Here is a 12,773-nt window from a genome sequence, read left to right as displayed (position 1 = left end):
TGTGCTCTTCGCTCATGAAATCAACTCCCTACTTCTACTTCTGACACATGAAGTCATGCTACTATCGCTATTATAGTACTAAACTGTCACTTCATTATCTCAACCTTCCTCACTTGAGCACCACCGCCGCAGTTACAGTCTGGAACTCCTAAGTCGACCCTGGGACCGAATCCATCCGCTCCCACAGCCCCTACACTCTGCCAATACTACCACTCCACTCGCCGGCATCAGCTACCCGGTTGTCTACCACTCCACTCGCCGGCATCAGCTACCCGGTTGTCTACCTATCCACTCGCCGGCATCAACTATCCGGTTGTCTACCACTCCACTCGCCGGCATCAACTATCCGGTTGTCTACCACTTCACTCGCCGGCATCAACTATCCGGTTGTCTACCACTCCACTCGCTGGCATCAGCTACCCGGTTGTCTACCACTCCACTCGCCGGCATCAACTATCCGGTTGTCTACCACTCCACTCGCCGGCATTAACTATCCGGTTGTCTACCACTCCACTCGCCGGCATCAACTATCCGGTTGTCTACCACTCCACTCGCCGGCATCAACTATCCGGTTGTCTACCACTCCACTCGCCGGCATCAACTATCCGGTTGTTTACCACTCCACTCGCCGGCATCAACTATCCGGTTGTCTACCACTCCACTCGCCGGCATCAGCTACCCGGTTGTCTACCTATCCACTCGCCGGCATCAACTATCCGGTTGTCTACCACTCCACTCGCCGGCATCAACTACCCGGTTGTCTACCACTCCACTCGCTTTTCATCAGCTACCCGGTTTTCTGACTCTATTACATAAACATTATAGTTATAGAATACTTTAATATTTAATTGGGGAGTGAGTTATCATTTTTTTGGTATTTTATTCAAATTATATTCAGGCAGTGTGCCCTATGATTGACATTGTTTGCCTTTGGTTTATTGTTCTTTGTTTAAAACATTGACACTTGTTTTGTTTTCAAGTTACTGACGTGGGTTTGATGGTTTTAAAATATTAAGTACTTATACAATTTATCTATTCTATCTTTCTATTTACGTTTGCATTTGAATTTCTTTAGGTGTGTAATTTTCACTCACAATTGATCTAAGTTCGACACTGGCTCTATGGTCGACACCCACGTAAGAAATTCGGCATACACAATGGTGTATTATAACTTGGATGAAGTGGTCAACTAAATTCTTTTTTCATCATATCACATTTTTAACTCACCAAATAAAATGAGATGGTTTTTCCTTTTTTGATTTGTTTTCTTGTTTATTTTTTAGTTTGTTTCATTTCAGAATAGACAACGCTAACTAAACATAAGGAAAAATATTCAGAGACGAGTTAACACCTATGTGTTGTTGTCTATGTATATCCATTATAAATCATGCCATTTTCAAATAACGGATGTTCTTCTTCATTGATTATTCTCTCTCTCTATCACACACACATACACACACACACACACGAACACACACTCGGTCTGGCTTACGAAACTAATCTTATCTCTACCTTGGTCCAACGACGTTGTAAGTTATTCAATCTGCTTTGGGAAAGATAATTAGGTTTAATTCCTTGAAACAAGAAAATCATAGACTTCCTCGACGTAACCTTCGACCTTACTGCAGACAATCACAAACCCTACAGAACACCCAACAACGTCATCAACTACATAAATAAAGATAGCAACCACCCACCCACCCCCCTCTCTCCCCTTTCGATCATATAAAATATTTCAGTAACATCGTGCAACGTATATCTAAATCGTTTAAAGACTCCGACACTTTCTATAACAAAAGCGTCCACAATATCCATAACCAACAGAATAACCCCACCCCCAACCCCTCGCTCCCAAGAAAAAAAAATTAAGGCAACTGCAGGAATAAATTCTTGTCCTCCAATCATGTATTGTATAGAAAGCAACCGTCACCCACACCAACCATGGCCATCGTTAACTTGAGCCGGACACTAGAATCTACTAGAATTTATATTTTGACGTCATGTTTTAGGTTTGTGCAGCGACAAGTGAGTTGTCGTTAATAGTGCTCAAAGAATCAAGTGATTCCATTGGTTGATCTCTAGATTACAACTCACGATTTTGTTTTCTTTTGCGGTCTTTTGACGTCATTATATGGTCGGTGTCAGGCTATAAGCTTTACGATGGCTACGCACCGACACAGACAGACAGGAAAACTACATCGGACTCACGGAGGGCCACTTCAAAACGCTGTACAATCAACACACCTCAGCCTCATACACGACAGAAAAAGAACACCGACTACATTGAGAGAACAACATCTGGAAATTAAAGGACTCGATACAACTTCACATGGGACATCGTCTCAAAACAAAAAAGTTACTCAATAAACACCAAAACAATGCAACTTACGCGGAGAAGAGAAAATTCACATAGTAAATACCCCAACACGCCACACTAAACAGAAAGGGAGAACTTTTCAACACATGCTTGGACAAAAGAAAATTCTTACTTTCTAATACACATTACACAACCCAATGAAGCATTCATAGCCCCAGAGCCCACGAGCCCCAGCACCGCCTCCCCAACACCACATCACACAAACCACACATACACACACACACACGCACACACACATACACACACACACACACACACACACATACATGCGCAACAATCCTACGTCCGGAAACAATATGTTCGCCAACTGATCACAACAGCATTCCTCCCGGAGATAACTAAACAGAATACCTCCCTGACGAATCCATCGAAATAACAACGGATGTATGAAACAGCGTTGTAGGAGGAAATAACCAAATGAGGTGAGGATAATATATATATATATATATATATATATATATATATATATATATATATATATATATATATATAATATATATATATAATATATATATATATATATAAAGTCTCTCACATTTTTTTGGCCAATACAAATGTTTCGATGATCTCCATGTCGCCAGTGGGCATATTGTCCGTCGTGTGCTTTTTCATTCGAGGGGTCGATGTTTATTTCTTGAGTCCTTACTTCCGTTGTGTTGTTGATTTAGCGGTGATCAGTGTTGTTGTGTAATGATATGATGTAGTGTGTTCTCATTCCGTGTGCGTGTGTATGTGTGTGTGTGTGTGTGTGTTGTGTGTGGTGTGGTGTTGTGGAATGTGGTTGCGTAGAAAAAAAGGTAGGCCGAGGGGCTAGGGGTAAATACTATAGTCAGATTTTTAATAAGTGGCGCGTGTTTATCTTCTTTTTCTCAACTGTCCCTCAATGCACAACTGCAAAAGTTTGTATGACCCTCTGAATCAATTTGTCTTTATCAAACAATATTTTTTCATTAATTGTAAAACAATAGGAAAGGATTTCGCTTATAACAGATATATTAAAATCGATAACTGGTAAGGATCGTAACTCATCGATGATTTAAAGTTTATAGTATCAAAATTAGGAAATATCCGCTTATCCATTTTGAAGGAATTCGTTAGGTATTTTCTTTTTTTCCTTCGGCAAGATTATTAACCCCCAGTTTGCGCGCTTGGACAACATGGGTGATTCCTATTGACATCAGACATCTTGTTTGATGAAATATATATATTATTTCTTCGTGGAATGGCAAGGCGACGGTAAATTATGATGTCATGGCGGAAAGGCGTGATTTCAAAAAATCTACTTATGTTTTGCATAACGATTTAATGCCCATGCATCAATGAAGAACAGGATTTATGCAAAACATCTCATTTGTGTTAACAGAAAATATCGGCTTATGACCTTTTGTGGCACTAATTTACATTTACACCTTTTACTCACTTGGCATTTTGACCTGAATTTCGTGACCCAACACCTACCTCTTTACAACATCCAATGTTTGTCATGCTTCAAAGGGTTTTCCGTTTTAGACAAATGCATTTCAAACACATCGTCTTTATTGTGCATAATATCATAACAGATCTCAACCATTTTATATAACACCATTTTAGTTTTAATATTTCAATTAACTGAATTCCCAACGCATTGTTATTGCTAATTAACGCAATAGTCATTTTTATGGATTCCATTATCACTCGATAGATAGTGTGCGCTTGGCTATGAAGCTCACAACACTGCATCCGGCAGTATAACGGACCAACACACAAAACATGTGTAGCCATGAACGTTATTACTCTGGTTAATACAGTTTAATGATGCCTAGTCATAAATGTGGATGGTAACAATGCAATAACAAAAGCATGAATGTCGTCAATTTCGTTATACAGTGGACTCCGGATAAGACGATGCCCAGGGGAACCGTGAAAAAAATCGACTTAACCGAAAATCAACATAACCTGAGTGTAACCAAATGAGCAAAAGTGCATGTGAACAAAGCAAGCCAATCTAGAAGATGTCCCTTCATGTCGCGCTTTTCGCTGACGTTGCTTGGTTGGGTTGAATTGACCTTAGAAGTAGAGGTCTTGTAGTGGTCATCAGAGGCTCCTACCCCTAATAGCCCCAAAGAGGAATCAGAATACATAAAAAGCGGAATTTGAGATCAAAAAGCGGACTCAACTTACTGTTGTTGACTATGACATGCTTTGCAACAGAAAATGTAATAGACAATCCCAAAGTACTCGAATGATAAAATATAAAATGTGTAAAAAAGTGCAGATTATGTAAAGAGTAAAAAGGGGGTCAAATAATAATAGAGGACACACAGGTCCTGGCAGTCTCAGAGCAAAGCATTGAATGGATGGATTTAACCTTGTCAGGACCCTCTTACCCCCTCCCCTCAACACACACCTAATCAAACAAGAGCGCGTGCCGGCACACAAGTACACAGGGCTAAAAGTAAATAGGGAAAGAATCTGACTGTACTCAATAATATTACCGATTGGAGCCAACATATAATATTACCTAGGTCATTGACCTCATACATTGGAGTCAACTCAATAATAATACTTCTTTCAAGCCCCCTCCCAAGAATATAATATTATCTGGCATCAGCTGCACACTCTTTGAAGGGACTAATCAGACACACAAAATGTGTGTTGATTGACCATAGGAGATGCTGACGAAATAAGCCATAGCTCACTTTTTTTAACTAGAGATTTTTTAAAAAATAATTTTCGGTCGATTGGAAAGCTGAAAAGCGGAATGTTTGCCTTGAATGCGGAATGTAGACAAATTAAGTTGAATTATTCCGCAAAAATCGGAAGGGTAGGAGCCTCTAGGTCAAGGTCATGCTTCTTGTATATCGTCGAGACAGAAATAGCTGGTACTGGTATGCCAATTTCTTCTGCGAAGATGTTCTGTCGCATGCCAGACTTTTCAAATGCATCGATAAGCTGGATCTTCCTTTTCAGCGATAGGTTTGCCATTGTAGTTGTAGACTTGAATTCTTGATAAAGTTGATACTAATTAAGAGGACCAGTACATAGGATGGCCTGGGATTAGAACTAAAACAAAAAATAATAAAAAAATCTTGAACTTGAAGTTGCGACGATGTAAAAAGTGAGATGGAGAAATCAAAGTTATTCGATACTGCTTATGTACATTGAACACGGACGTCAGGCAAAGCACCTACATCACATCGATGTGCGCCAATTGTTCGCGGATATTCTTAACTAGTGAAAATTCTTACTGGTAGATTTTTTAACCAATGGAAATTCTTGTTTATTTGTGATTTTATTGTGGTCATTAGTGATAAGAACATCGACTTAAACGACATCGACTTATGTGGAGTTTTTCGGTTTTTTACTAATGTTATATAGGAAGAAGGGGGAGGGACCAAGAAAAAAAATGGCTTGGGTAAAAATCGACCTAAGCAACGTCGACGTATCCAGAGTGCACTGTATCTGTTAAAGTCATCCGACAATACATCCTTTATCATTTTGGGCCACAATAGTTTGTACTTGGAACATCAATGAAAAACAAGTTTACTTTTAACCTTGTTGAATGTTCTTAAAGCTGGGAATTTCTTAAAGAAATGGAATACAACTATGTTTTTGGAAGTCTCATGTTAATTCTTTTTGGCATGTTAAGGGATGATCATTTTAATTCATAGCTTTTATTTTAGGTTTTAACTAATTCTGGGGAAATGGACAAAAATTGTCTTGTTACTGCACGCCACGTAGTATGGTTATAGTCGTATAATAACGGGTACATAAAAAAACAACTTTCTCTCATTATTCAGTATGTGTATCTGAGGAGTGATAAGTGTCACGTAACATTGATTCACCGTGTATTTTTCTAAATGTTTATTTTAGTAATACATGCATGAGAACGGAGTTCATCAAACTCTATTTACATAACGGTAGGTTTAGTAAAACTTTAGCTTCTAATATTAGATTATCATCCCTTTAACTTTAATAGCCTTCTCTTTTTTAATAATAATAATAATAATAATAATAATAAAATATAATAATAATAATAATAATAATAATAATAATAATAATAATAATAATAATAATAATAAATAATAATAATAATAATAATATAATAATAATAATAACAATCTTTATTGTCCAAATAGGCATTTTCTTTGAATTCATTTCAAATTTGTGAATACTTTTATGTCAGCCTTTGTCACGTAACCACTTATTATAAAAGCTGATTGATTTAATCTTTATTTTTCACTTCTCTCAAGAACTTACGCTTTGACGGCGACACTATCCAACTCCTCACATTGTCTAGATTTTCGATATTAATATCCTATTCTCCGTACGTTGTGTGGCACTTCATTAGATTTTTTTTTTCGCCATCAAGATGCCGGAGCTTCCTTTATCACCTTTACAAGTTCGACAACTGTCAATAATTTATCAAGTCCGAAACTCGATCTAAAGAAGAACTGCAACGACTCTCAGACCGGAAGTGGAACCCCACAAGACCTCGAGCAATTTCTAATATCATCATCATCATCTCAGCAAGATCGCATAAGATTCGTAATATCATCATATTCTTATTTGTGAATGTGATCACCATTCATTAATATGAAGACTCATTTCTTTCTATTCATATCATCTTAACAACCGTCATCTGTTCTTTTTTTTAAAAGTAACTAGTAATTGTTGGGGATCTTATTTAATCAGTTGAAATTCCCCCATTTTGCCACCACGTCCATCACGATATAATATTACCTATACCGTCTCAAGGTGATGGGCCATGGCTGGCCTCAATTGTTGAATCATATTCATTTATTAAATATATTATACAATTAATAAGACTATCTTTCTATTCCAATTCTCTTCATTCTTCCACTTCCAGGCTCGAACTATTTTAAATTCCCGTCATGCAGAGGGTTTTTCTTTTCAGGATATTAAAACAGTCTGTATTGTTCATAATATCAGAATAGAAATGTAAATCAACCGTTTCAGGTAACATCGGTTCAGTTTCGATATTTTAATTACCTGCATTTCCGACCCATTGTTCTTGCTAATAAACGCAATAGTCACTTTTATGGATTCCATTATCACTCTGTTAGTGTCATCCGACAAAACATCCTTCACCATTTTTGACAAAAATAGTTTTTGCTTCTAACATCCATGAAAAATAAGATTACTTTTAACCTCGTTGAATGTTCTTAAAGGTGGAAATTTCTTTAAGAAAAAAGATAACAATGTTTGTTTTTAAACTTCGTGTAAGACTTTTTGGCATGTTAAGGTGATTATTTAATTTATAGCTTTTTTTAGGTTATAACAAATTCTGTCGGGAATTGACAATAAGCGCCTTGTTACTGCACGCCACGTAGCATGGTTATAGCTGTATAATGTCGTAGTTCAGAATGTTGGGCACATAAAGAAAACTTTCTCTCATTATTCAGTATGTGCATCTGAGAAGTTGTTTAGTGTCACGTAACATATATTCACCTTGTTGTTCTAAATTTTTATTTTAGTATTTCATACATGAAAACGGAGTTCATCTCACTCCAATTATGTTTTGGTAGGCTTAGACAAACTTTAGCTTATAATATTAGATTATCATTCCTTTATTAACTTTCTATTTGAATTCATTTCAAATTTGTGAATACATTTTATTCAGCTTTTGTCAAGTAACCACTAATTATAAATGCTGATGGATTTAATTTTCATTTTTCATTTCTCTCAAGAACTTACGCTTTGACGGCCACTATTCAACTCCTCATATTGTCTATATTTATAGATTTACATCTTACTCTCCGTACTTTGTGGGGCACAAGACGCTCGAGCTCTTTATCACCTTTACAACTGTCAATAATTTATCAAGTCCGAGACTCGATCAAAAGAAGAACTGCAACGTCTCTCCGATCTGAAGTGGAACCTCACAAGACTTCAAGCAATTTCTAATATTATCATATCAGCAAGGTCGCATAAGATTCGTAATAATATCATCAAATTCTTATTTGTAAGTGTGATCGCCATTCATTTATATGAAGACTCAATTCTTTCTATTCGTATCATCTTAAACAACAGTCATCTGTTCTTCCTTTTAAAAAGTAACTAGTAATTTTTGGGGGTCTTATTTAATCAATTAAATTCATTTAATATATTAAAAAATTGTTAAGACTATCTTTCTATTCCAATTCTCTTCATTCTTCTAGGTTCGAACTATTTTAAATTCCCGTCATGAAGTCAGGAAAAAGTCTCCATTTTACCATCATATTCTTATTTGTGAATGTGATCACCATTCATTTATATGAAGACTCATTTTTTTTCTATTCATATCATCTTAAACAACCGTCATCTGTTCTTTTTTTAAGTAACTACTAAATGTTGGGGATCTTATTTAATCAGTTGAAATTCCCCCATTTTGCCACCACGCTCATCACGATATAATAATACCTATACCTTCTCAAGGTGATGGGCCATATTCATTCATTTAATATATTATACAATTAATAAGACTGTCTTTCTATTCCAATTCTCTTCATTCTTCCAGGCTCGAACTATTTTAAATTCCCGTCATGAAGTCAGGAAAAAGTCTCCATTTTACCAATGAGTGGCTAACGATTATCGGTTGTTTTCTCCTTATTTTCCCTTACGGACATTCATACTTCTGGGGCAATTTATTGATCTACACAAATTCTTACATGGTTCACTACATTGGAATGCCTCCAACAGCCCAAGGTCCCTGGCTAATGACGTTGAGGTTCAGTAGTGCTTGTGTATCTAGTTTCATTTCCGGTTTTGCAATCCGACGAACAGGTGCAAAACCGCTTGTCATTTTCGGAATTATAACAACGAGTGCCAGCTATTTTCTCACCTACTTTGCCATCCAAAAGTCAAATGCATTGATGAATTTTACCTTCGGGGTTTTGAGTGGTGTTGGAGATGGGGCTGTAGTCTGTGTATGCATGCAGCTCATTGTCAATCGGGCTGGGAATAAAACTGGAAAATGTATGGTTATTGCCAGAACGGGCTTTTTTATAGGAGCCATTATTACAACCTTAATTGTCACGTGGTATGTCAATCCAAATAACAAGGTTCCAGACAAGAAAGTTGGATGGGTTCTATATTTTACCCAGGTGGATATTATAGATAAAGTACCATCAGTTTTTGTAATTCTAGGAACCTTATGTTTGACTCTACAAATCATAGGGTACTTCTTGGTTAAAATCAGACCAGTGGAAGAGGAGAACAACTCGAAAAATTGTAGAAGTTATGCTGAAGATAATGATCTTAATGAACAGAGCAACAAGAATTTGACAAACATTCAGGCTGGAACAAAACCATTGTCTTCGTATTTATCACTAAAAACAACACAAAAATCACCATCGAAATCTCCACTGCAACTCTCATCACCACCGTCAATTTCAACAATTCATCATTCATTGTTAGCATCATCATCATCATCATCATCATCATCATCATCATCATCATCATCATTATCATCATCATCATCATCATCATCATGGTCTTCGTCGTCATCATTATCTCCACCAATAGCATCTCAAGTGACTCCAAACAAATTTCAGATTTCCTGGTTGGCATCATCATTATCCTCCTCTTCATCTACAACATCATCAACACCATTATTGTCTTCACCAATATCCCAAGAAAACCAACCAGTAAATCAATCCACCAATTTAAGCCCACGTCAGATGATATTCACTCCGAAATTCTACACCGTATGTCTTATTCTCACAACCACCTCCACTAGTCTCGTCACCATCAACAACTACTACAAAGAATTTGGACAGCTCTTGATCGCCGATGATTTTTTCTTGGCCAGAGTAGGCACAGCTTCTACAATTTCAACACTTATACTCTCAATATTTCTGGGCATTTTACAAGACAATATCAGCATCAAGAATTTCTTTCTATTCTATAACAGCTCATTCACGATTATCGGATTGATCTACCCTTTTACAGCAACAGTCGACATTTGGGCGTTTTCTACTCTGACTGTTATGTATTTTGGTATGATGGGGGCTGTCTTTTCTATTTATAACATTGCTGTTGCAAAGCTGTTTGGAAAGACACATTTTGCAAGCAATATAGGGATTATTGTCATTTCCTGTAGTATCCTGATTTTGGTAATGCCTTTAGTCTTGGAAGAAATACTCATTCAACTGGGCTGGAATTATTTATTTCTTTTCCCAGGTTGTCTTAATTTCTTTGGAATTATTGCTGTATTAGTAACAGATTTTGAGCATCAATGAATCAAAATGAACTGTAAAAAGATCTAAAATATATATTTTAACAATCAAGTACATGTTATTATGATGTTTATCATTCAACATATAGAAGAGATTGTAACGAAATGCTTCCGTGTAGGCGGCAGTTCACGACGGGATGTACGTCGTCGTAGTATTAGTTGTTGTTGTTATTGTAATCCCTCCGGAACAACCCTTCTTTTGTTGATACAGGTCGTATCAGATCATGCACCTATGGCCGGAAGTTTGAATTAAACTACGTAGTGTGGGAAAGGCATCAATCTTGTTTTCTCCGCAAACTTATAAGCAAAGTACTATCCCCGTATTCTACGGGAGTGACTTTATTATGGTATGGCTTGATTGATATCTCGTAACTATGGGGCTGACGAAATTATTTATCCTTGATATGAGGATGTCCGGTATCAGGATGGGTTGTTGTTGTCCATTATTGTGGAATCTGGGGGAGTTTTTATTGAATTTGAGTTGTTTACGGATATGACTAACATCCGTTTGTGTGGGTAGAATTTTGCGTCGTTTGCTTGATTTTTGCCTATAAATGCCTGAGTTTTGAGCAGTTTCTTCACACCACTCAGCGGAGTCTTTTCGGCTCATAGTCTCAAAGAGACCACTCAGCGGAGTCTTTTAGGCTCATTTTCTCAAAAGAGACCAGGCAGCGGAGTCTTTTAGGCTCATAGTCTCTAAGCGATAACCACAGCGGAGTCTTTTAGGCTCATTTGTTTTTACACTTGTGTAGAGTTGGATTAAAGTCTTGTGTAGACTTTGTAGTGCTCAAAGTTTGAGCGGAAACATGTTTGTGCTAACTCTTGTGTAGAGTTGGATTAAAGTCTTGTGTAGACTTTGTAGTGCTCAAATTTCGAGCTGAAACACGTTTTGTGTTAACTCTTGTGTAGAGTGTGATTTAAGTCTTGTGTAGACTTTGTGGTGCTCAAAGTTTGAGCTGAATCAAGTTGTGTTATAACTCTTGTGTAGAGTTTGATTAAAGTCTTGTGTAGACTTAATTTGTGATTTCAATAATCTGTTCGGCTCTGGTGAGATTTTTGAATAATATGTTGTCATTACAATTATGATTGTGTTTTGATATTAATATCATAATATCACTTTAAATTTTGAGTCTCAATTAATTAATCAGATAATTCAATTAATTGTGTAATATAATTCTTGTTGTAAAGAAAATAAGCGTTTCTTGCTATAGAGCAATATTATATCATATCTACAAGTAAAGCAATAATAATCAATATAATAAATTGATTTGTTAAAGTAAAATAATATTTACTCATTTAAAGTAAACATATTGAGTGAGTTCGAATATAGATAGAGATATATCGTATAATTATCATATTATAACAAAATCATTTTCTTTCTTTAAAGTGAATGAGCCGTTGGAGGCTGGGCTTTAACAAGCCAACTTTAGCTATTCTCTCATAGCTTGACACTAATAGAAACTGAACATTTGCCTGTTTTATAAGTTACCTGTGAAGAATCATTTGCTTGTTTTAATATCAGAACATTGAGAAACAATTGATCTGTTTATGAATACTGTGAAATCAGAACAATTTCATGAAGAGACAAATTAAAAATATTAGAACAACCTTACAGTTTTGTTGATTATCAAGAACACTCTTTTGGCTTTCTTCTACACGTCTGGATTGTGTTTAGTTAGTCAATTATTAGTTGCCTGTATGACTGTGATGGTTGCAACCTATCTGTGAGATTGTCTGATGTGGTAGCGGTTTGGTAAAGTATTGATAATTAATTGATTTAATTATATATTGACATATCGTTTTCATATCATATTCATCATCACATCACCTCCATCAAATTGTCATCCATCTATTTGATTTCATACTTATTACATCTATCATTTCATTTTCATACCTCATATCTTTGCTATATTGTAATAAAATATATCTTCATTTAGCTTCAAAACCTTTATCAACGTATTGTGTTTGGTTATTGATCGGTGTTGTAGTTTGAATATAGCACACATAAACAAGGTTGCAAACTGCGCTACATAAGCATACGGTTTACGTGCGCACTTTGTGACATGTTAGAAGTAAATGCCTCGTGGATGAAAATATACACACCCAACTGATAGTTTTCATGATAATCAGGAATGATTATCTAAATACTTTATTAATTGTGACTTAGGTGTGCATATT

The 12,773-nt window shown here is 36.3% G+C and overlaps 1 protein-coding gene across 2 annotated transcripts; it reads left to right on the top strand.

Moving 5' to 3' along the window:
- The first annotated feature begins 5,861 nt into the window (after positions 1-5,861).
- LOC144956024 (uncharacterized) lies at positions 5,862-12,546 on the top strand. Of its 2 annotated transcripts, none has more exons than XM_078886312.1 (3): positions 5,862-6,276; positions 6,729-8,342; positions 8,877-12,546. In XM_078886312.1, the coding sequence occupies exon 3, from the start codon at positions 8,902-8,904 to the stop codon at positions 10,597-10,599; it is 1,698 nt and encodes a 565-aa protein (XP_078742438.1). In that variant the 5' UTR covers positions 5,862-6,276; positions 6,729-8,342; positions 8,877-8,901; the 3' UTR covers positions 10,600-12,546. The 2 variants fall into 2 exon arrangements, with proteins under 2 accessions (XP_078742438.1, XP_078742439.1); XM_078886313.1 differs by lacking the exon at positions 5,862-6,276 and having other exon boundaries at positions 6,540-6,904; positions 8,121-8,342.
- Positions 12,547-12,773: the final 227 nt, after the last annotated feature.

Source organism: Berghia stephanieae, chromosome 10 (genome assembly GCF_034508935.2).
Source record: "Berghia stephanieae isolate SIO BIC M18660-M18661 chromosome 10, UCSD_Bste_1.3, whole genome shotgun sequence".
In the NCBI taxonomy this organism is placed as follows: Eukaryota; Metazoa; Mollusca; class Gastropoda; order Nudibranchia; family Aeolidiidae; genus Berghia; species Berghia stephanieae.
Note: the sequence above shows the minus strand (reverse complement) of the source record. Positions and strands in the feature narration are given on the sequence as shown.